The sequence below is a fragment of the Dicentrarchus labrax genome, unplaced genomic scaffold (genome assembly GCF_905237075.1).
Source record: "Dicentrarchus labrax unplaced genomic scaffold, dlabrax2021, whole genome shotgun sequence".
Lineage (NCBI taxonomy): Eukaryota > Metazoa > Chordata > Actinopteri > Moronidae > Dicentrarchus > Dicentrarchus labrax.
This window is the reverse complement of record NW_026136720.1, coordinates 6,979,110-7,001,488: the sequence shown is the minus strand read 5'-3', so window position 1 is coordinate 7,001,488 and position 22,379 is coordinate 6,979,110. Positions and strand designations below refer to the sequence as shown.

General features: G+C 42.3%; 3 protein-coding genes across 9 annotated transcripts in view; 1 reads left to right on the top strand and 2 right to left on the bottom strand.

The window, feature by feature from the left end:
- mob2a (MOB kinase activator 2a) overlaps window positions 1-9,613 on the top strand; it is a 61,344-nt gene extending 51,731 nt beyond the window's left edge. For all 4 annotated transcript variants that reach the window (XM_051380762.1, XM_051380759.1, XM_051380761.1 and 1 more), the window contains exons 2-5: window positions 1,299-1,459; window positions 3,845-3,938; window positions 7,084-7,208; window positions 7,715-9,613. In XM_051380762.1, the coding sequence (XP_051236722.1) occupies window positions 1,299-1,459; window positions 3,845-3,938; window positions 7,084-7,208; window positions 7,715-8,034 (700 nt within the window). In that variant the 3' untranslated portion in view covers window positions 8,035-9,613. The remainder of the gene's footprint in view (window positions 1-1,298; window positions 1,460-3,844; window positions 3,939-7,083; window positions 7,209-7,714) is intronic.
- Window positions 9,614-10,793: 1,180 nt separating this feature from the next.
- kcnj11 (potassium inwardly rectifying channel subfamily J member 11) lies at window positions 10,794-13,185 on the bottom strand. The gene has a single exon (XM_051380757.1). The coding sequence runs from the start codon at window positions 12,144-12,146 to the stop codon at window positions 10,977-10,979; it is 1,170 nt and encodes a 389-aa protein (XP_051236717.1). The 5' UTR covers window positions 12,147-13,185; the 3' UTR covers window positions 10,794-10,976.
- Window positions 13,186-13,298: 113 nt separating this feature from the next.
- Window positions 13,299-22,379, bottom strand: part of abcc8 (ATP-binding cassette, sub-family C (CFTR/MRP), member 8) — a 55,781-nt gene continuing 46,700 nt past the window's right edge. For all 4 annotated transcript variants that reach the window (XM_051380753.1, XM_051380754.1, XM_051380755.1 and 1 more), the window contains 12 exons: window positions 22,028-22,255; window positions 21,749-21,841; window positions 21,033-21,135; window positions 20,483-20,596; window positions 19,107-19,227; window positions 18,548-18,678; window positions 18,381-18,459; window positions 18,119-18,227; window positions 17,491-17,594; window positions 15,238-15,371; window positions 14,199-14,261; window positions 13,299-13,590 (listed from right to left, as the gene is read on the bottom strand). In XM_051380753.1, the coding sequence (XP_051236713.1) occupies window positions 13,453-13,590; window positions 14,199-14,261; window positions 15,238-15,371; window positions 17,491-17,594; window positions 18,119-18,227; window positions 18,381-18,459; window positions 18,548-18,678; window positions 19,107-19,227; window positions 20,483-20,596; window positions 21,033-21,135; window positions 21,749-21,841; window positions 22,028-22,255 (1,417 nt within the window). In that variant the 3' untranslated portion in view covers window positions 13,299-13,452. The remainder of the gene's footprint in view (window positions 13,591-14,198; window positions 14,262-15,237; window positions 15,372-17,490; window positions 17,595-18,118; window positions 18,228-18,380; window positions 18,460-18,547; window positions 18,679-19,106; window positions 19,228-20,482; window positions 20,597-21,032; window positions 21,136-21,748; window positions 21,842-22,027; window positions 22,256-22,379) is intronic.

Below are 22,379 nucleotides of genomic sequence, written 5' to 3'. Positions count from 1 at the left end.
AGTCATTGCTTCTTTCCTTTAAGTCCAGTGTTAGTCACTACAGAGCCTGAGTGAAAGTGAGAAGGGTTTTGGCTGCTGCTGGAAAGTAGTGTTTACGATCCCTCGTCATTAGTGCTGTTGGAACCCGCTCTTGCCGATCCAGGAGCCTGAGCTGCCGTCTTTCGGGAATGAGGGGGGGGGATCTGGGAGTGTTACTGGGAAGGAAAGGAGAAAAAAGAGAGCCAAGAACACATGGCTGGATCATTGTGTTTGGACAGAGGGTGTGGAGAGAGGAGGCATGAGAACTGGAGATAGAGGGGGTGAACGCAAGACGGGCGGAAATGAGGGTCAGAAAAAGCACAATAAATTCAGGGAGCAAACTGAAACTCCCTTGTCCTTAGGCAAACCCTAACCACGGTAGCAGAAAGAAGGAGAGAAATAAAGATGTTTGGGGCAGGAATGGGGGGGAGGGTTACAGGATGAGGAAAGCTTTGAACAGAATACCGGTCAAGTTGGCTATTGTTGGCTCTAACTTTCAAAGTCACCAAGCAGGAAGACTGTTAGGTGGTCGATTACATTAGTCTGTATTTTTGTAACGACTGTCCCAGACAACTCTTCCTCTGTTTATTTGTCTCACTCATGTATCAAGCCTTTCAACCTTTGACCCTCGAGCGCACTGCCTCCACTGATACAGACGGGGCTCAGGGGCTGGGGGATGGGAGAGGTTACAGGCCTGGAAATGCAGGAGGAGTGTGATATGACATCCCCATGCTAAAACTAGCAGTGGAAGTACAAGGCGCTGGGGACGGCTGTCTGCGTGGAGGCTATAGACCTAAGTTTAGGTCAGAGGTTGGAGTTAGGGGTCAGGTACAGCAACAGATGACTCTTTGTTTGGTCCGTTTAAGTTTGCTGTGAATTCAGTTTGGGAAGAGTTGCAGAAAATGTGTGTTTTGTGGCTTGTTTCTGTGACTTTTGTTAGAGTTACAGTAGCTTTTTCCATTTATAGTACATTTAAAAAGCACCTGTGAATCAACTTGTGCTCATTTGTCAGCATTTGACCGGCACTACCTGAATATCTGGTTGGCTACTATATATTTAACGTTGACGTCATGAAGGCCTCTTTGGATAACTTTTGTACTAGCAGTCCAACACAGCGCTTACATTGCCTGCCATTTCTTTACAGCGTCAGATTAAACAGTAAATTTACCATTTGCGTCCCTCTCGCACACTTTTGAAATCTTACCCTTATTTTTTTTTTTATTTCCCTCATCAATTCTTTCGCAGCTCATTAACCTGTCCTCTTTCCTTCTGCGTTGCAGGAAGTCGAAGACGAAGCCAAATGGAAAGAAGCCTCCGACAGAGGAGAAGAAGCAGTACTTGGAGCTAGAGTACACAAAAATCCGCGTGGTGGACTTTGACCTCAAGGAGCTGGTGGTGCTTCCCAGAGAGATAGACCTCAACGAATGGCTAGCCAGCAACAGTGAGTGACTATAGTGGTAGAATCTATATATGAATGCATGGATAGAAAAGCAAGCCTGTAAAAGCAACTTAACATGGTCATTGTTAAAATGTGAAAGGGGGGCTGATTATCTTATTTATGACATGAAAATTCTTTAGCTGAGCTCTGTGTTCGCTCCGACTCATTTAAAAATTTTCCTCAGGGGTTTGGAATTGTTTTTCCAAGTCAGTATGTATTTGTCATCTGGAAATGACAAGATGTTCCAGTGGTGCTGGAGATGCAGCTCTGACAAAGCCAAGCCCTGAACATGATCCAGTCCTGGCACAGCATTGAGCCTGTTCCCAATAACAACACACACACACACACCGCTTCTTTTAAACACCATCATTTACTGCCAGCGTCAGTGCAGTGATTTAACTCTTATCGGAATTTATAGTTGTGATTATGAGAATAATTTCTGGATTTTTGTAAACTCACTGCGGCCCGACTGCCTGGTCGATTTCATGAGACTCTTTATTTTGTCCGTCTCCCTGACTTTGCTTTGGTTACAAATCCAAACCAGCCAGGTGCTCGCGAGGGAAAAGGAAAAAAACAAACTTTCTTCTCCCCTTTTTTATTTTCGACTGATAAACTCTGTTATATGGAACAGATGGGACATGTTTGCACATGTTAATGTGTTGAAATTGGAAGTTATATAAGCTGGCTTGTATCATCTTGTATCCACCACTAATTGGGCTTTTGCTTGAACAGAAACAACAGGGCTGAGCGATATTTTGATTAAGTAGTTTGTTTAACCAAATCAATAATGATTGTAGCTATTTAATTCTGCCCACATGCGTAAACCAACACTTTTTTCACTGAATGTTTTCCCACTTGGTGGCTACTTTGTTGAGCCGGAAAAGACGGGATGGGTTCTGTGTAAATTGTGTTTTTGGGTTCATTTGTTCCATATGGAAGGAGAAAACGCAATGAAAGCCTTTTCAGCATGATATATGATGAATTACTCAACACAACATAAAATCATAGACTTGTTCTCGGAGATTGAAGCCAGATCAGTACTGCTCAGAGAGGTTCAGTGCCGGAGCCTAAACACTTACATTAAACATTTTAATGGGTTTACTATGGTGTTCAGACCTCCCAACGTTCTTAAGGTAGAAACTGTGCAGCAGCTACTCAATATGAGGACTCTGAGATAAAATAAGCAACAGCAAAAGTCACTAGAACAGATGAAAATGTGTAAAAATGATAACTTGTACTACACTTTATACTGGAAATCTTCCACCTTGTTTAAGCCTCATAAGCTGCTGGCTGCACTGCGTCAGTGTACCCTCAGCATTAAGCTCAACATGATGTTCATAATTCATGTATTTGTAATATTTTAATATTGAAAGTCAAGTAAATCATTAAACTGTCAGTGTTTTATTACAGTGGTTTTCAAAGTGGGGGCCCCCAGGGGTTTTTGAGAGGCTTCCAGGGGGTCCCCAGCAAAAAGGGGAATCATTTATTTTCACTATAATTCACACACTGACCAAATATATGATATATATTATATATATATATATATATATATATATATATATATGATATATATAATATATATATATATATATATATATATATATAGATATATGTTTATACACTTTCTGTAATTTCTCCTTGTAATAAAATATATAAAAGCAAAACTCAGATGGCGGACCCTGAAACAAAAAGGGGGTCTGATTTGTCAGTTTAGGAGTCCTTGAAATGAATAAATTTTATTTGATAGTTTATTTATTAATTCACTTATTTTAGCTAGTAATGGATAATAACATTGACATCACTTAGCCCCAACAAAAAAAACCTCTCATCAGCACTGAATGAGAAAGTTATTCTGACAGTTTCCCCAATACGTTGTTGCAGGATTTCAGTAAATAATTTGTGTTTTGAGTTTAAGGAATGTCACCATACCAGAAGTTTGCATACATCTAGCATACAGAACAAACATTTTTGACTCTGAGATACATTTCTTCTCACGATATTGCCCCCTCATTGGCCTAATACTCTGTTTAACAGCATAGCAGGTTGTGAAGGAGTTTCCCCTGTGGTAGAAATACCTGTTTACGTTACTTGAGCAACAACTTTAATGCTTTGCGAAGCTGCTGTCTCCTCCCATTTTTCCATTTATTTTTTTTCTGAGGCTCACACACTTGAGCTGAGATGAAGGATGTGGTAACCTGATGGATTAGTATTGTGCATGTGACTGTGACTGTCCCACTGATCGCTGTGACAGATACACAGCAGTATTGGAGAACGTGACATGACACAAATAATCCACTTTTATGTTCTGGTGTTAAAGTATTTTAAGTGTCCTCTCAATGATAGCTGAAGACACACGCTGAACAACTCTCTCTCTTGTCTTTGCCACAGCAACAACATTCTTCAATCTTATCAACCTGCAGTACAGCACCATCTCAGAGTTCTGCACTGGGGACACCTGTCAAGCCATGACGGCTTGCAACACGTAAGTTATCTCCGTTGCTTTTGGTTTATTCATCGCTCAGCTTCCCTGGGCCCATTGGTTTATTTATCAGAAATCTAGTGTCCCATTGGTTAATTCATCCCCCAGTCAGTGAGGGAAGACTTCGGCCCACAGCGTGCCTTCAGGTTCCTTTTGCTCCTACCCACCAGGTTGATCTTGGAATGTACAGCATGCAGCTTTAATGTACTGCAGCGAGCTGTATATTTACCTAAAAGCTCTGGTACACCGACCATGGCACCCTTTTGCATCTACATACCTGCCACATGCTGTGCTGCAGCAGCGTATTTAAAGGACATTTCTGTCAAGTCTGTCCTAAAACTGGGATCTGCTATGAGGCATCAGCAGTGTGAGTTAGACAAATCAAGTAGTTTATTGTCTCTTTTCAGTCCCTGTTTTTCCCACCGTGCCTTGCTTCACAGACAACAACTATTTACCCCCTCTCCCCCTCTGTTTATTATTTGCTACTGTTTTTGCTTTAAAACCCCAGGAAAAGATATCTGTTCCTACCCTGTGATAATGAAGTTTTGAGTCAGGAAAGTGGCAGCACTCCAGAGGTCAAAAACAGCACAATCTTTTGGGTGAATTTTATTTATAATCAGCTGACAAATTTGAGCTATTGAGAGTGTTTCAAATCTGACCAATGAGCAAAACAGCGAGGGGCCGAAGGCATATTAGTGATCGACCTGGTGTAGCTTCACCTTTAATCCCCTGCAGTCCGGCCTGTTAATGTCTGCTTATGACATTATATTCACATCACACACAAGAAATGATCACTTCTTTACCAATTGAGTTTGCCTTTAAACACAAATCCTTAAAAAAATTAGGTCATTAATTGCTACAGTGTACAGTAAAGCGCGTCATACCTCTGCAGTAGTTTAAGGATAATCAACATGTTAACAGAGGGGGAGGTGACTAACTGTAAGTATTTATCTAACTAGTTTGCCCTGTCAGGGTGGGGTGCCATCTTTACGTGTGAGTCGTTGTCTTTGGAGAGAGGCCTTCATTTTCCCTGTGTTTACTGAAGGCTGGAAAAACCTGATTACCCACACTTTGAAAAACTAAAGCACTCACTTCACGCAGCTCTCTTAACACATTATAACATGGAATCTAGTCCACCCACGCGCTCACCCTGGTCAAAGATACGACAATGGCAAACAACGCAAGTGACAAATGTATGGCAGATTTACTGTGAGAGATTGTCATGAGTTAACCTCTGTGTGCTGTAACATTAAGTTGCTGCTACTAACCCACACCCTAGGAAATAAAGAAGCAAATGTGCTTCGCCTGAGGCATGTGAAGAGTTTAGAGATTAGTGCAGAAGAACATGTTTTTGTTTGCATTGTCTATTGACATGTGATAAACAGAGGAAATTTCCTAATCAAGTGGAAAAACACAGGATTGAACTCTTTAGTCTGTCTCACAGCTCCTCTCTGGATTCAGCTAAAATGTTTTAAGACATTTTTTTTGTTTTGAGTAAAACTCTCGCTGTCAAAACTGTGCTTGTAAGACGAGGCCCACCATTTACAATTGTACCTTCCCCGCTGCCTGGCACCCCACCCTTTCCTGCCCTTGCAGGACCTGGCACCCCCCACCCCCATCTGTGGTGAAAACTGACTGAGCCACAGTCACAGCAGCGTCAGTGCCCCTGCCCGAAGGCAGAGCTCAGCACTATTTTTGGAAGAAAATGTTTCCATGAGCTATGAGGGAACGGAACCATTTGGTTGCTATTTAGACCCATTTTGTGTGTGTGTGTGTGTGAAAAAAAAGAGAGAGAGAGAGAGAGAGAGAGAGAGAGAGAGAGAGAGAGAGAGAGAGAGAGAGAGAGAGAGAGAGAGAGAGATGTGTGGTAATGTGCGGTAATGTGCTCGCACTGTTCATCAGTGTTGGGTTCTTATAGCGGGTTCCATTTTGGATTTAGTCAATAAAATACACATATTCATTCAATCACTGATGTCAGTCAGTTTTTTAACTCGGTGCAGAACCTTTTTACCTCTGTTCAAATTCCCCATCCCATTGCAAAAAAAAGTGACAAAAACTAAAAATACAAGACTTTTTTTCTGTATTTGTTTCTGTATGTTTCTCTGTAAGGAAAATAGTAAACCATCTTCTGTAGCAGTATTTGTTTAACTGTATATGGCCATAGTTTTATCATGTTCACACCTCTAGTTTAGTCAGTGTCTCTCCCACACAAACATACTGTCTAATCCTGTATGAGTAAGTGTATTTTAAGAGTCTGGTCCCGGTGCTGTGGTCAGTAGGTCCGTTCCTGCCGGGTCAGTTATGTGGACGCTTTACATTCCTCAGGATTTGTAATGTCTGCCCCACTGCCTCCCGCACTGCTAACAGTTACACCTGCACGCACATTTCTTTCCACCGTCTTATCTGCGTATTAATCGACCTTTCCAGCTCACTGATCAGTCAGCTCCCCTTGTGTCTCTTACGAGTCCCATTCCGACGTGTCCTCCCTTGTTAGCCGCCTGCTGCTCATTCATCTGTCTCTAAAGGTGTCTGCTGACCTGCTGTTTGACATTCGTTAACTATTGTTAACTCCAACCCGCCTGCCTACAGTCCGGCTATCTGGGTCACCCCCTCCCCGACCAGCAGCAGGACCTGGTCTGGGGACTGAGGGCGGGTGGGGGTGTCCTGTTAACTCATGACAGCAGGGAATTTGGCCCAATCAGGAAATTAAACCCCTGGGGCTCGCTCTAAGTTCAACAAGTCCACTGGAATGAAAACACGCAAACGTGATATCTGGATCAGGATGCGTCGGTATGAGACAGAAGAGACAGTTCGTAGTGTCACCGGACCGTATCTTCATTCGGATCCGTGTCAGTCAGAAAGTGAGACATCATTGAGTGTATGGTTTCTCCCTGAATGAGGAAATAGTGCCAGGAGATTTCTTCAGGCTCCAGTTATGTCTCATAGGTCACCTGTATGTTGTTTCTCTTCCTGTTTGAATAAACCACAAGCATTCCTTAGAAAACCGTATCGGTATGATTATTTGAAATAGGAGTTGCATACAAACGTTGTTTAATATCCTGCTACTCAATGATATGTCTTCAGGAAAACATGCCAATCCCTGTTGTCACGAACGCTTGCAGAATAACCGCTGTCTCTCTCTTTCCAGAATATACTACTGGTATGACGAGAGGGGGAAGAAGACGAAGTGCACTGCTCCACAATATGTCGACTTTGTAATGAGTCTCTGTCAGAAACTGGTCACAGATGAGGAAATCTTTCCTACCAAATACGGTGAGCATTTTATATCTCTCCGTTTCCAGACCTGCAGGGCCTCTGAGGGGGTTACAGTCTCCTGGATCACACAGATGTTGTACTGCTGCCCCCTGCTGCTTCACACACTCAAATTTAGACATAGCATAAATTAGTGGAAAATAACAATGCTCATTAAAATGTTGTGTAGTTGATATTGTGATGTTAGACCTTTACTGTAGTCAATTTAGGATAAGACTGATGATATTCTATATTTTTCTTATTGTTGAGAAATCATGAAAAAGACCAAAACAAAAAAAATGTTCCACTGTGCTATAGATCTTCACTGTTGTCCAAAAACTATTCAATGAACAAATCAATGAGCCACACTTTTAGTTAATGATGAGTTGATCCAATATACTGACATTGGTTCTGGTTTATCGTGAGCTTTGTTGAGAATATATAAAACTATAGAGCAACATGTTTCCTCTCTGTGGTGATTCCTGTGTTTAATCCAGTCTCTCCTGTTTTGCTTTTTCTTCCTTCAGGCAAAGAGTTCCCCAACTCCTTTGAGTCATTGGTAAAGAAGATCTGCCGGTACCTGTTTCACGTGCTGGCTCACCTCTACTGGGCGCACTTTAAAGAGACGGTGGCTCTGGATCTGCAGGGCCACTTGAACACTCTGTATGCACATTTCATCGTTTTCGTAAGGGAATTCAACCTGGTCGACCCCAAGGAGACCTGTATCATGGACGACCTGTCCGAAATCCTCTGCACCCCAGTCCCGCCGCCCGCACCCGCCCCGGCCCCCTCCACCCCAGCCTCAGCGCCCTCCCCCTCTTCACAAAACCATGTGACGGAGAGATGAGCGGCGGCGTCGGTGAGACAGCAGCCCCGGGGGTGATAGAAGATAAGATAGAGGAGAGAAGGAAAGACAGCCTGGCCCCCTTCCTCGGTGCCAGCAGGACTTAAGAGACCTTCCACTACCCTTATATTTCGCTACGACACCAACCAACCAGCCGGAAGGAAGGGGGGGAGGGTTTTCGGGGGGGGTTTGGGGTGGCGGGGAGGGGTTTGTCACGCCAGCAGGAATTGGCGTGAGCGTTCCTCCCAGGGGCAAATCCCTCCCATCTTCTCTGCAATTTAAACTAGGAACAAAAAGTATGTGTATGTTTTTATTTTTTGGTTTTATTTCACTTTTATTTTATTTTATTTTTTGTTGAAGTTTTATTCAGTTTTATTTTTTGTTGTGGCGGGGGGGTGCAGTGTGTCCTTCGGCCCCTCACCTCCCTCCATCCTCTACCTAACATACAGTACAGGAAGGGGGCTCTGCTTTGCTTCAACCTACTATTGTACAGTGTTGTTAATGTGTGGAGAAGAGGCGTCTCTGCTCACCTGCAGGCTCGTCCTTCCCTCCCCCTGCTGCGGCGGGAGGCGGCCTGCAGGCGCACGGCCACTACGCTGGCCAGTAGAGAGCCACGTTACTGCCTGACGGGGCGATACTAGCCAATCACTGTTTGGGTTTATGTGGGGGGATGATTAAAGCGCTTCCTACTCAGGACTAGAGAGAATACATCACTGCTGCCAGAGAGAAGTTAACTCTCTTCCCCCCCCCCATTCTCTGTCCCTTTCACCAGACTGCTCAGTCCCTCGTATGACAGATGTTGATCGTGTTTAACTACAGTATAGTCACATAATCACCCAGTGTACCCCTAACAAACATGTCCCCGAGCTCACCTATAGAGGGCAGCAAATCTGTAAAGAACGCCACAGAAACAGGGAGGCAGAGATAAAAATATGAAGATTGTGTGTTAGATATTTAATCTGATCAGAGATACTTTAAGGAAGACTAATGCCTGGATGAGGCTGAGTCTTGTTTGCTGGTGTAAGCAGCCCCTTAAACCACCAGTGCCACCACCACCACCCACTCCAGCAGCACAGAAGGACAAAGACATGAGGTAATGTCTGCAGGCCCAGAGAGGCAGAAATGGAGACAGAAAGAAGGGGTGGGGAGCAGATGGTGTGGAGCTGCTCTGCTGTTTAACAGTCACCAGTACTCCCAGTGCAAAACTAAAAATAAGTTATTTTTTGTTTTTACCTGTCCCTTTAAAATTTGCTTTTTAAAAAGATTATCAGAGGAAAATTAGTTCAGAAATAATAACAGTAATTGTATCGTTACACATGTATAGAAAATGCACAGTCTGCTTGGACTTTACTGTACAAAGAATCGCAAGCGGGTTCTGTCAGACATAGCCTCTGTTTGGAGGAGGATTGGGTTTATAATTCTCCTTTTTTATTTATTTTAATTCTTTTTTTTTTTTTTCTGTTTTTGCAGGGTTCTTCAGTTCTGGCTCTCGTTTTTATGTATTTTAATTATTAACTAAGTTAAAAGCAATTTAATATTTTAAGCTCTGCGGATTATAATCTAATAAAAGAGAGAAATGCCACCCTGTCTCAAGTGTCTTTTGTGTGAATGTCTGTGTGTAAATTATGCACAAGGACAGAAACATGAGTGTCTTGTGTTTAGTCTCATAAAAATGATGTTATTTTTAAAGGGGAACCTGACACACTGTGTGACAGCCTGTTGAAACAGTTGTATACTGTTTTCTGTGACTCTGGAGGAGCTTTGTGAAGTGTGAGAAAAAAAACCTCATGACGACGTCACCACACTCATCAGTGTTACCTCAGGCTGAGTTTGGTGGGTACACACTAGTATTAACATTTATAAATGTGTTGCAAACGGGGGCAAACACTGAAATGTGGAAATCAACCAAGCAGAGAGGGTTATTGTTTGCATTATGGGAGATGTAGGACTGTGTAAGTATACTAGGGACTTAAAGTTGCTGCTGCTTCCATTTTGAGCCCAACTGACAAATCAGACAATTTATCTTGATATTTGCTTAAGATAGTGTTATCATTATTGGCAAAGCCTCACGATTCAGTTTAATTCACGATACTGGGTTCACAATGCAGTTTTCTCTGAACAAAACAAAATGAGAGTGAAGACAAATTAAGACTGAAAAAGAATCTCATACAAAAATTTACAAAATTTACAAACTTTTCTTCATCAAATTATAGAATCCATTTTTATTTCTAAGAACAATTAAAACTAAAACAATGTAAGTCTATATTTCCTTTTCTAAAGTGAAACTGATGCCTTTTTGCACCTCTATACCACGATTGATATCACGATTAGTTTTCATCTCACTGATTTGAATCTTCACATATATGTATCGCAATTTAACTGTCTCACGATATATGTCGTGTCTGGTCATTTAGAAACCGTGTGACTTGTTCACCAGAGAGCAATGGTAAGTGTATTTTCTTATCTGGAAATGTCTTTTACATACAATGTAAATGTATCAGGGATCATTACTAGATGTTATGATATGGCATACTGCAATTTCCCAGCTTGGGATCAATAAAGTATATCTATCTATCTATCTATCTATCTATCGCTCTCATAACCATCAATCTGGTTCTACTTGTGAGTCCACCAACTTTATGGAAATATAAAGTATTTTTTAATCACATAATTTGGCCTCTCCATCCATAGCACACTTTACACGAAGCATTCTCCTTTATTGCTTTTAGATACATGCATTTAAAAACATCCCAACAGGAGTCTTCATGTTGTCACATCTCCTGATTCTCAGTGGTTCACACTGCTGCATAAAGAGATGTGTAGTTTATTGATTACACGTAATTCATGACAAGTTTATTATAAAATAAATATATATATTTTTTGTCTTTTAACAATCCTAAAACTTCAATAATTCATTCTCATATAAAATGCTGGCAGACATGGTTTTACATCGGGTACTGACTCCCCATTTTGGACTTGCGGGTCACAGTCGCAACCTTCCGCCTTCTCACAGACGACCGCAAGGTGACGCCCTCGTTCAGTTTAAACTGAGCGATGCCACCTCCCTCGTCCAGTTTCTTGGCGCTGCAGCACGGTGTGGGGACCTTCATGGTGTTACCGAACTTGGAGTAGTCCACCGCGTACAAGCCGTCCTCCTCGGACACCGTGGGCACGAAGCGCTGCCCCCACAGGATCTCCTCCGACACGTAGGAGGTCCTGGCCTGCGTGGTGATGCCCGTGGTCTCCACCACCCCCTCCAGCACCACGACGACCTCGATGTCCTCCTGCTGCAGGTCAAAGGCGGACAGCTGATACAGAGGGCTGTCCTTGTCGATCACGTGGCAGATGATGAGGGGGGACACCAGGAAGACGCCGTTGGTACCCACCGGGTTGTCCATATGGATGTCGATCTGGTCCAGGGGCACCACTTCGCCCTCCTCGGTGGTGGTTCTCCTGACCACCTGCATCCGCACGGTGGCGCTGATGATCATGCTTTTCCTCAGGTCCCCGATGCGGATCATGAAGCACAGCTTGTTGTTGCGGATGGAGATGACGGCGTGCTTGCTGAAAATGAGCGTCTCTGCGCGTCGGTTGGCCTGCGCAGTTTTCATGAAGATGCAGCCGAGCATGATGGCGTTGATGACCAGTCCGACGATGTTCTGCACGATCAGGATGATGATGGCGGAGACGCACTCCTCCGTGATCATCCGGCCCCCGAAACCGATGGTCACCTGGACCTCTATGGAGAAGAGGAAAGCGGAGGAGAAGGAGTGAATGTCCGTTACGCACGGGACAAAGTCGTCTTCTCTCTGGTCTAGGTCGCCGTGCGCAAAGGCAACGAGCCACCAGATCATCCCGAAAAGGAGCCAGCTGCACAGGAAGGACATGGTGAAGATGATGAGCGTGTGGATCCATTTTAAATCCACGAGAGTGGTGAAAACATCCTGCAAGAATCGGCCCTGTTCTCGGATGTTGGTGTGCGCCACATTGCAGGTGCCGTTCTTGGCGACGAACCGAGCCTTCCCCGGTTTCGTCTTAAACTTGGGCTGCTGGACATCCTCAGCCAAACGTGTCAACAAGTAATCCTCAGGAATGAGTCCTTTCCTGGACAACATAGCGCTCCCATACTATGGAGCCCACAGCCGTTTTGGTTTTGAAGGTACTGATTCGTCTCTGCCCGGCTGAAAGATTGAGTATTTTTCCTCTTTCTCGGTGTATTTTCTTACCAATCGATCAGGTGCCAGCAGCAGGACGGGTAGTCTCGTTGTCGCCCGTTTTCTGGAGGTATGTGCGCCCCTCAAGTTGCCTTCAGGTCAGGCGTTTCACAACCGCGAACTCCCATGAGAAGATTATTCCTCCAGCTCCTCAGCTGCCGCCGTCACTCACGGCACCGACCGACCGGGCAGAGTCGTGCCACAGCACCCCGTCCCATTGTGAATCCCCTCCCCAGCCCTTCCCCGCGGCCTCCGGCGTAGAATAAATTCAGTGAGATGTAAAATGTTGATGCAGGAGCGTAATGGGCCTCTGAGCTGAGTTTTATCACCTTTGGATGAGAAGGCAGGTTTTAGTGGCTCAGTGCTGACTCCGCCACTTCACTATAGCGCGGTAACGTGAGATGGAGACGTGGTGAGGTGGAGAGGCAGTCCCTCCCTCCTCCACCTTCCTGTGATTTTCAAAGAGAATGCAGCAGTGGAGCCATTACGCATTAAAAACTGTGCAGTTGTGCAGCCTAAATGCCACAGGAAGCTTACACTCCAATATGAATATATAATGGGTTAAAAACAGGCCACTCTACAGTAAACCATCCTCAGGCTGTTTGGTATAAACGTTGCTTTACATACAAAGTGGGACCAGATTCAGTCTTTTGATTAACATCCAGTCCTGCATTTTAAAATCTGATCTCCACTTCTCCCGGGCTCCTCCTTTTTCATACCACTAATGGAAAGACTTTATTTTACAGGCCACTGTGCTCCTCTGGCATCCATATAACTTTCCAATGTCAGATGTCAGTCCTGGCTGCAGCAGGCTCATCCCCTCCTGACACCCCTTGAGTATATGAAGATGATCACTACTCTGTGTTTCTGCCTCGTCTTGCTGTACAGTATCATGAATTCCTCTGCTCCTCTTCGGGCAACTTTAAACCTGCAATCCACTGATGACTCATTTGTTTTATACAGGGCAGAGGTCTCACACACAAGCATACAACACATTTTCTATCATTTTAGTCTTAATCTCAGTTCCAGCAAACCCAACAAAAACCACTAATGTAAATGATAATTTATGTTTTATTAACAAAGAATTAGCTTTTGTATGTACAAATATAATACATGATTAAAAAATAAAAGGAATATATTCCATGGGACAATTGCACTTTGAATGTCTTCCTTTAATGCTTCCTCTCCTTCTGTGACTGTTCTTGTGCTACTTGTCTGCTCGCACGAAGGAGGTGAAGACACTGTCCTCCTTGTCCAGCAGGGCCTCGGGCCTGTCGTACTCCAGGATGATCCCGCGCTTCATCACAATCACCAGGTCGGCATTCAGGATAGTGTGGACACGATGCTGTGGGGGAAGAAAACCTGTCAATGCACTGAACAGCACAGAAAGAAGGCTGCACCACCTCTGCAAGTGGCACTAATTCAGACTGACACATCCTAGAGCAGTGGTTCTCAATCTTTATGGTGTCAAGGATCCCTTAATTGATAGACATCAGGCCACAGACCCTGATTTGATTAGATGCAGTCTCAGGGATCCCTTTCTGATAAGATTTAGTTATTCCATAACAGTCTATACTGTAGCTTGGCAGATTGACAGTAAACAGTGTGACATTTATGAACAGAATAGTCATTATTATACATTCTCTCAATGGGCCAACTTATAGTCAATTAAATAATAGTGAAATTAAAATATTCCCAATTTTTCTGGGGACCCCCTGGAACCTCCTCAAGGACCCCAGGTTGAGAACTACTGTCCTTCTCCTACTTATCTCTTACTTACCGCAGAACTATCTCTCTGTCCCTGCTGCATTTATCTGCAGCTTTGCAATAGTTTACAAGAATTACATCAGCAGTGCTGGACGAATGTCAGCACTCTCAGGGGGGAATAGGAGAGAGCTGCACGCATTACTGTAAACGCCTAACGCACTGGCACAATGTGGGGGAGATACTCACTGCTATAATAACTACTGTTCGGTCAGCAAAAGCAGTCATCACCACTTTCTGCAGGATGCTCTCCTGTGAGGGTGACAAAAAGAAAAGTACATTATTAAAAACTATGCTGGTAAAGAAAACACACACATATTATTATATATTATATATAAGTGTCACCTCTCTTGTTCCCCCTCTCAGTGTCCCTGATGAAAGCCTCAGTTGTGTTTCCTTGAGGGCACTGCAGCTGCATTACTGTAATCTAGAAATGTCGCTCTTTGTGACTGATCATTCAGGAGAGGATCTTAAGTAAGAAGCAGCCATTTGCTGATACTGACTCCCCCTCAGGCTCTTACTGCGCTGAGTATTTTCATTCTTTCTCTGCATGCACTATGCACACCTCCTCCTTTCTGGTTTTCTTTTATTCCTCCTCTTACATCATAAGGCTTTAAAGTTAACGGGCAGTTTTTCCTTGCCCCCGTCGCCAAGAGCTTGCTCAAGGTGGTACTGTTGGGTCTCTGTAAATAATGTTATAAGGAGTTCGGTCTAGACCTGCTCTATTTGAAAAGCGTCCTGAGATAACTTCTGTTATAAATTGGCACTATACAAATAAAATTGAATTGAATTGAATTGAATTAAAGATACAACCCAGACTGGAACCTGCTTTCAATCCCATAATAACGGTTATTTTAAATACTGCAATTAAATCTAAATAATCAGTGTTTGTCTGATGCTGTTAACAGACCAATAAATGCAGATTATCGGTCAATCAATAACTTTTAACTCTTCAATTTTATTTCAGAAGGGCTTTCAGCTAAGTGGTTTTCTCGTTATAAATGTCTCAATCTGTCAGCTTTTCCTCATTGTTTTTTGTTTCCATGCCTACAAATGAAAATTACCTGGTGAACTTTGTTTCACCCCTCACACTGAGCAAGCTTCGTCTCCTCCATCTCCTTGATTTTCCTTCACCTCGCCTCCTTTTGTCTTTCTCTTTACTTTGCTAATTTCCTCCATACGCCCCACTACCACCTCTCAGAGCTCTTGTACTCTCACACACACTGACCGTTGCCATGTCTATGGACGCTGTTGCTTCGTCCATGATGAGGATGCTGCTCTTCCTGACGAAGGCTCTGGCCAGACAGAACAACTGTCTCTGACCCTGACTGAAGTTCTCTCCTCCCTCCGTCACTGCAGCATCTGAAGGGAAAAAGTGTTATCATAAATATTAATGTTTTCATATTTATGTACATTCATATACAGCAGGGGTCCCGCCCTCCATCCCTCTCTGTCTGGCCTGCGCCATGATGTCAACAATACAATATAATCCAGCCCGCAAGATTATTATTATTGTTCTTGTTGTTTCAGATCAGTTTAAACTGCCCTACTAATAAAAACACAATTTCATTTAAAACAAGTGCGTTTCATGTGCCGCAAAATAGTCAAAGGTGCCTGTAAATACGTGCAAACGGCTGATAGGAAGAGAGCAGGTTTCAGGCCTTCATTTGTTGTATGGCTGCAAACAACAAAGATATAACTATAAGATGTCGATATAAAAATATGTAGAAACGGTTTGTTTGTATGATGTTTGTAATGGGAATAAGAGTATTCTGCTTTCTTGTAACACTTGAACACTGAAGTGGCCCTGCTATGAGATCAGGTTCAGATCCCTGATATAAAGTATACAGATACACAGACACATAACGTTGGTACTACACTATTAGTTTACTCTTCACTCTTTCACTTACAGATCAATATCTTATTGATTTTCCATTCACATCTTGAAAGCTTGAAAAATTAAACTGCTCTCCAGTGATCGGTCGGTTTGTAAAACTGATTTGGTTTTAAGTCCTGTGGGAGAGGCTATTCAATAACAAAAGTACACCACTATGTTATCCATGACTCTGATTTATTTAAAAGATTTCTCTCTATTGTTGTTTTTTTCAACTTTATTAGAAAGTTAAAGAGTACAGAGATGAAATAATAGAGACAGGAATAGTATAGATAATAAATACATTTTAAAAAAAGATAGTAAAACCTTTTAAACTCTGTTAGTATTTATATGATGAAGTAAAACATTTCTTTTTAATACTCACCATTGCAGTAACAAGTACTTCCTGACTCACTGCCATTAACTGTGGTCTGCTTTTATGCAACATAAACTTCACATTAACACTGTTTTGTTGCTTTAACTAAATTAAAGGGCACAATTAACGAGCCATTAACCCCTGGGTTACAGATCAATATCTTTGGTTCCAGTGAACATAAACTGAAGCAGTCAGTAGCTCAGTTTCAACATGTCCCACACCAGCACACACACATTTGTCAGTGACAAGTGAAAGTAGGTTTCTAAAGCAGAAATACATAAGAGTGATATAAGCAGCAACACTCAGTTATTCCACCACAGTAGTAAGTGGGTTCATTTTGAGAAAACATAAAGAACGGAGTGACAAATTGCAAAACAGCTAAAGCAGGACACCGTGCAGACAGGACGCCCCATGCATCAACAGACCAGCTGTCAGGTCTCTTGTGTCAGAACCAGGACCAGCTGAGAATAATGCGCCTGTAGAACTGTGCAGGACAGAGCAGCGACACACATAATAGAGCTCAGACAGGGAGGTAAAAAATTAATGCTCATGTATTCTGATACAGCGGCCAGATCTTTGTGTCGAGACAGCAGAGCAGCCGACAGATGTGATGGTCACAGAGAACATTGTATTTACTGTACAGATCATTGCCACGCACTCAACACTTAAACACTGCATCATTTGCTAGTGTGCAAAGGATAACAACAGTTTGTGTGCATTCAGGGTACAAGTCAACAAAGGTGGGAAAGGTTGTGTAAAAAAAGACTCAAGTAAAAGTGAAGAAGTACAGTCTCTAAAATGTACTCAAAGTATTAAAGTAGAAAGTACTCTGAAGGACATTTCTACTGATCTTGTATGTTGTTTTGGTTGTTTATGTTATGTTAAGTCTGTCATGCGTGATGTACACCGGTCTTGATATGTGGAAGGCGTGCAATGATGCAAAAACAAATAATAATCAATAATTCCCCTCAAATGCCTTAAAACAAAATATATATAATATATAATATAAAGAGTAGAAAATACAGATATTTATGCAGAAATGTTGGGAGTAAATTAAAAATCTATCCTATGTATTTAGTTACTTTCGGCCTTTTCAAGTTAGTATTGATTTTATTTATACAGGCAATAATCAAAAATCAAAAAATTGCCTCAAAGGGGTTTTAGCACGAAAAACAAAGTCACACACACACACACACACACACACACACATTAAAACAAACAGATTTTCTCACCCAGGCCTCCTGGAAGGGATTTAACAACAGGCTTCAACTGAGCAATGTCCAGAGCTTCCCAGAGCATCTCATCTGTAGCCTTCATCTCTGGGTCCAGGTTGAACCTACACACACACACACACACACACACACACACACACACACACAAAACACAAGGATTAATACACTTGTACAGGTGCTTTATGTGCTCCATAATTTATCCCCCACTTTACCTCTCAATATACCCCTTCCCTTCATACAACACTAACATTAAAGAACTGAAATCTGGAAAGTGATGAGGTCAGAATGAAGTCACTTCATACACAGGTATACCTAAAATATTCAAAACTACAGTCTGACAGCATCACACAGCTTCCTTAAATTTCTCCTCCTCTGTTTCTCTCCAACATGACAAACCTTTTATGGTCACTGTAGCAGTCTAAAAATAAAACCCTCAGCAGAGGAGTTTTCACAGGAATGTCCTCTTATCTCCAAACCCTCAGCTCCACTCATGCTTCAGATAAGACTCTTTAAAGTGAGTCACAGTTTGCCAACTGTTCCTGGAAATGTGTCTTCTTCCTTCCTCTAAAACTATTTCAGTCAGAATCAGTATCACCAAATCTAAACCCATGTGACCAGTTCATCATACCGGATGGTGCCGCTGAACAGGATGGGGTCTTGGAGGATGATGGACAAGCGAGACCTGAGGGTCTGCAGAGGCAGCTTGGCGATGTCGATGTCATCAATCACAATCCTCCCTATGAAAGGAAAACTCAAAAATCACATCACATATTCACCACAGTATGAAGTACAGTAATCTATAAAGAGAAAATCTTAGCATTTAAAACATAAATAAAAAGATTTTTCTTACAAGTGTTGGATGTAAAAACCATTTTAGTGTTTTACTGTACCCTCAAACATGTCCACCATGCGGAAGAAGGCCAAGGAGAAAGAGGATTTGCCACTGCCCGTCCTGCCACAGATCCCCACCTGAAAACAAACACGTCTGAACGCTCAGTCATGAATTAACCATGTTTTCTAGCATTTGTTTCCAGTTTTACACACACAGCTCGGTTACCTTCTGCCCGGGGCTGATGTGTGCGTTGACATTTTTGAGCACGGGCTTCAGCGTGGCATCGTATCGGACGCTCAGATTCTGGATCTTGATCTCTCCCTGCCGGGGCCAGCCATCAGGGACCTGAGACACGGCTGAGACAGACACAGAGAAATGTTTCTTTATACCCCCCGAGAAGCCAAAAACTAGAGGATAATCACAGTGGCTGTTTCCACTGCAGCTCAGTCAATAGGATGGTTTATTATGTTTGAAATCATTAACATTGAAATCCTTAAAAGCCTCTTTGCAAAATCAATTCCCGCTGAAAGGAAACATGCCTGTAAAATAGATTATTTGGGAATATAAATGAACTGACAGAAAAAAACAGCTGCCGGGGGATGAAGACACATTTCTCATGAGCACAGTGATTCCTCACTTGAATCGACAATGATGAATGTGGAGTAAATATAACTTCAAACCTCATCGTGAGAAATAACCAAAACTTAGACGAGAAAGCAGAATTAGAGCGAGAAGGTTTAATTTAAGATGACTGAGCCACATTGACTTTGTTGAGATGACTCACTGAGCAGCCCCTCATAATTCTCTGGTTCAGTTTTGAGCAGGCCGTTAATCCTCTTGACTGAGCCAAGCTGCACTTCCATGTCGGCCAGGTTACGCACCATCCAGTTCATGTAGTTGGATACCTGATACATGGTGGGAGGAGGGAGGAGGGAGGGGGAGGGGAAACAGAGAGGAGCAGGGTAAATGTCACTGTAGGCATGCACAGGGCATGCTGACAGGGTAGCGAGCCCTCTCATACATAAATTAATGATTAAATGTTGGTGATGAAGAAGAATTTATCTGATTATATCAGATATTAAAAAACATGATTGTGTTTTCTATTTTCTCTCGTTCTTTTCTGCTGTTTATGTTTGCTTATGCGTGTTGTGTGTATAGAGATTGTTTTGTCTGAATAATAATGACATTTTTCCCTTTCTATTTAGCTAAAACTAGAGGACTCTTCCAGACTTCATTCTCTGCTGCACTGTAATTACTGTTTTCTATATGTATGTATTTTGCTTTGTATTATAAGGCAAATAAACTAAACTAAACTAAGCTGTTGTTGCATTGCATGGCGTAAGAGATCCAAGTTTACATGTCAACACTCCAACAATCCTTAATCTACGCGATGTCAAGTTTTCATGAGAAAAAAGCTGTTTTCACCTTTGTGATGACATTTGTCAGACAGTAGAATTGGGTTTTAAATGGTTAATGTAAGGTAAGACCTGGAATGATTTTCTCAACATTTAATTCTTCAGTTTATTTAAACATTTTAAAATAACCACATTTGGAAACACATGGTTTTCACCGGACAGAAGCGATACAGCGAGGAAGGAACAAGTATAAAAAAGGTCTTGTCCTCTCGATAAAGAGGAACTTAATATACAGTAGTTAGTTAATTTAAACCATTTTTTTAATAAGCAGAGTTGTCCAAATTGATTTGACATTCTGACACATTTAAAAGTTGTATTTTCTGCTGCAAGAGAAGAAAAGGAGCGATAACATGCACTGATTATGCATCCACAGTTGTACTCTTTATAAATCTGTTCGTCTGTCTCCACACAAGTATTTAATTATATACGTTTTGTTTTGGAAGTGGTAATTTTCCATCCAGATTTTAGAATCATTCATATTTTTTAATATCTAGTTTAATCAGGGAAATTAATAAAGGGCTGTAAATAACATTACAAATATAAAAATACTGTGAGCAAAACAAAACACTGTATTCTAAATTGGGAAATAAATATAAAAACTGATGTAGATTACACACAATATGCAACATCTAAACCCACCTTTATTGCCCTTAAAGACTGCAGGTAAACAAGAGATTACACACACACACACACACACACACACACACACACACACACACACACACACACACACACACAGTCTCACCATGAGTGCGTACGTCAGTCCCAGCCCCACCAGACCTGTGGACAGCTGGTTGTAGAGAGAGTTTGTGATGGAGGCCACGGCTGCCACTAATACCACACAGGCTCCAATATATTCCTGCAGAGCGAGACACAATGTCAACATCATAGCAAGAAGAAAATGCATCAGTGAATTATTCAAAAAGGTAAATAAAATAAAAGGAGAGCCATTATTACGGATCAGTTTACTGTCAACAAACATGACAATGAAGTGCATCTTGACTAAAAGTATTTTCTTCTGCATCTGTGCACATGAATCCATAAACATGTGATGGCTATCTTCACTGCTGCTGTGCAACATGAGAAGCCAACTGAGGAGCATGCAGTTGATACATAAAACATCACATGAACGTGGATGTAATGTTAAGAAGATGATGAAAAATTCAGTTTTTTAGTGTCCCAACAGAGGGAGCAGTTACCCAGCAACATAACCAAAAATATGAAGACAGCTGCTGTCTGACAAGAAAAAAGGACTGATCCGAATTTAAATGACAGAACAGTAAACGGATGATTACCATGCGGACTTCCAGCCAACGGTTTGCTGCTGTGAGGAAGAGAGAGGCGATGTTGTTGGCATCAGTGAACTGCAGTAACCTCTGTCTGAACCTGGGCTCGTACCTGCCAAAGGAAAAAGACAGGTCGTATTTGTGCTACAAATGTGCTAAGTGTACAGCTGCCTGGCACCACGAACCAGTTATAAGGAAAACTCATACATTACCTGAATTATTAAACTGAAGGGACTCTCATTTTGAATGATTATTACTATTGCATAAAGTGAAAAAGGCAATAAAATAAAAAACCTATAATACATAATGATGATAATACAATAACGCATTATGTAGGCAGCTGAATAGCATTTCAGCATCAAACACTGCCTCTAAAGCAAGCTAGTCTGACCCAGAGAATTAAAAAAGTTTGTAGGCCGGTAGATTTGTGAGCTCTGAGGGGAAAAAAATTATTTTAAAAAGAAAATACCTTAAAAAAATGGGTCATAATCGCAGTGAAAATATAAGATCTTGAAAATAAAGTAAGCATTTTAACAATATCTGACTATCTGACTACCTAGAAGGGCTTGTGCCCCATGTACTAAGGCTGAGTCCTTACCATAGCAGCCCTTTTGCCCCATTTTATCCTCTCTCTCTCTACCCCCTTTCTTGTCTATCGTCAGCTGTCTATATCCATTAAAGGCAAAATGTATGTATAGGTATAAACAATAGTTAATCAAAATTACCTGAGGGCCCTTATAGTGGTGAGACCTTCCACTGTCTCAGAGAAGTGGGAGAGTAAAGGGAGTTGGGTGCTGTCCTCCAACTGCTGCAGGTCCCTGACCAGAAGACAGAGGACACAGCGAGAGAGAAATATCAACTGAAAGTTGGAGGGAAGAGGGCAGCATGAAGAAAGATGTAAACACTCTTATATGCTGTAAGAAACCTCCTCAGTGGAGGCTACAGCCCTAAATACAACCTTAGATGATGAGAACATACAGTCTGTGACGTCCTGTCTCTCTTACCTGGAAGCCACCCGGAAGTATTTCTGGATGAAGTAGCAGGTGACGGCCAGCGGCAGGAGGGCGATGAGGAAGACGGGGGTCACGTAGGAGATGACGCCCAGGGCGGACACACACAGCAGGGTGGAGCGGGAGAGGCACTCCAGGGTGGTGGGGATGTGCTGGTCGATTGTGTTTGTGTCTGTGGAAAACCGGTTGAGGATGCTGCCGAGCGGAGTTGTCTCAAACAGCCTGGAGGTGTGAAAACATTTTCATACCCTTTTAATTGCTGCTGGGATACTAATTTAGCATCAGGAATCCAGTTTAATTTAATAACTGAATCCAATTATTGTATTTTTCTATTCTTCTCAAAATA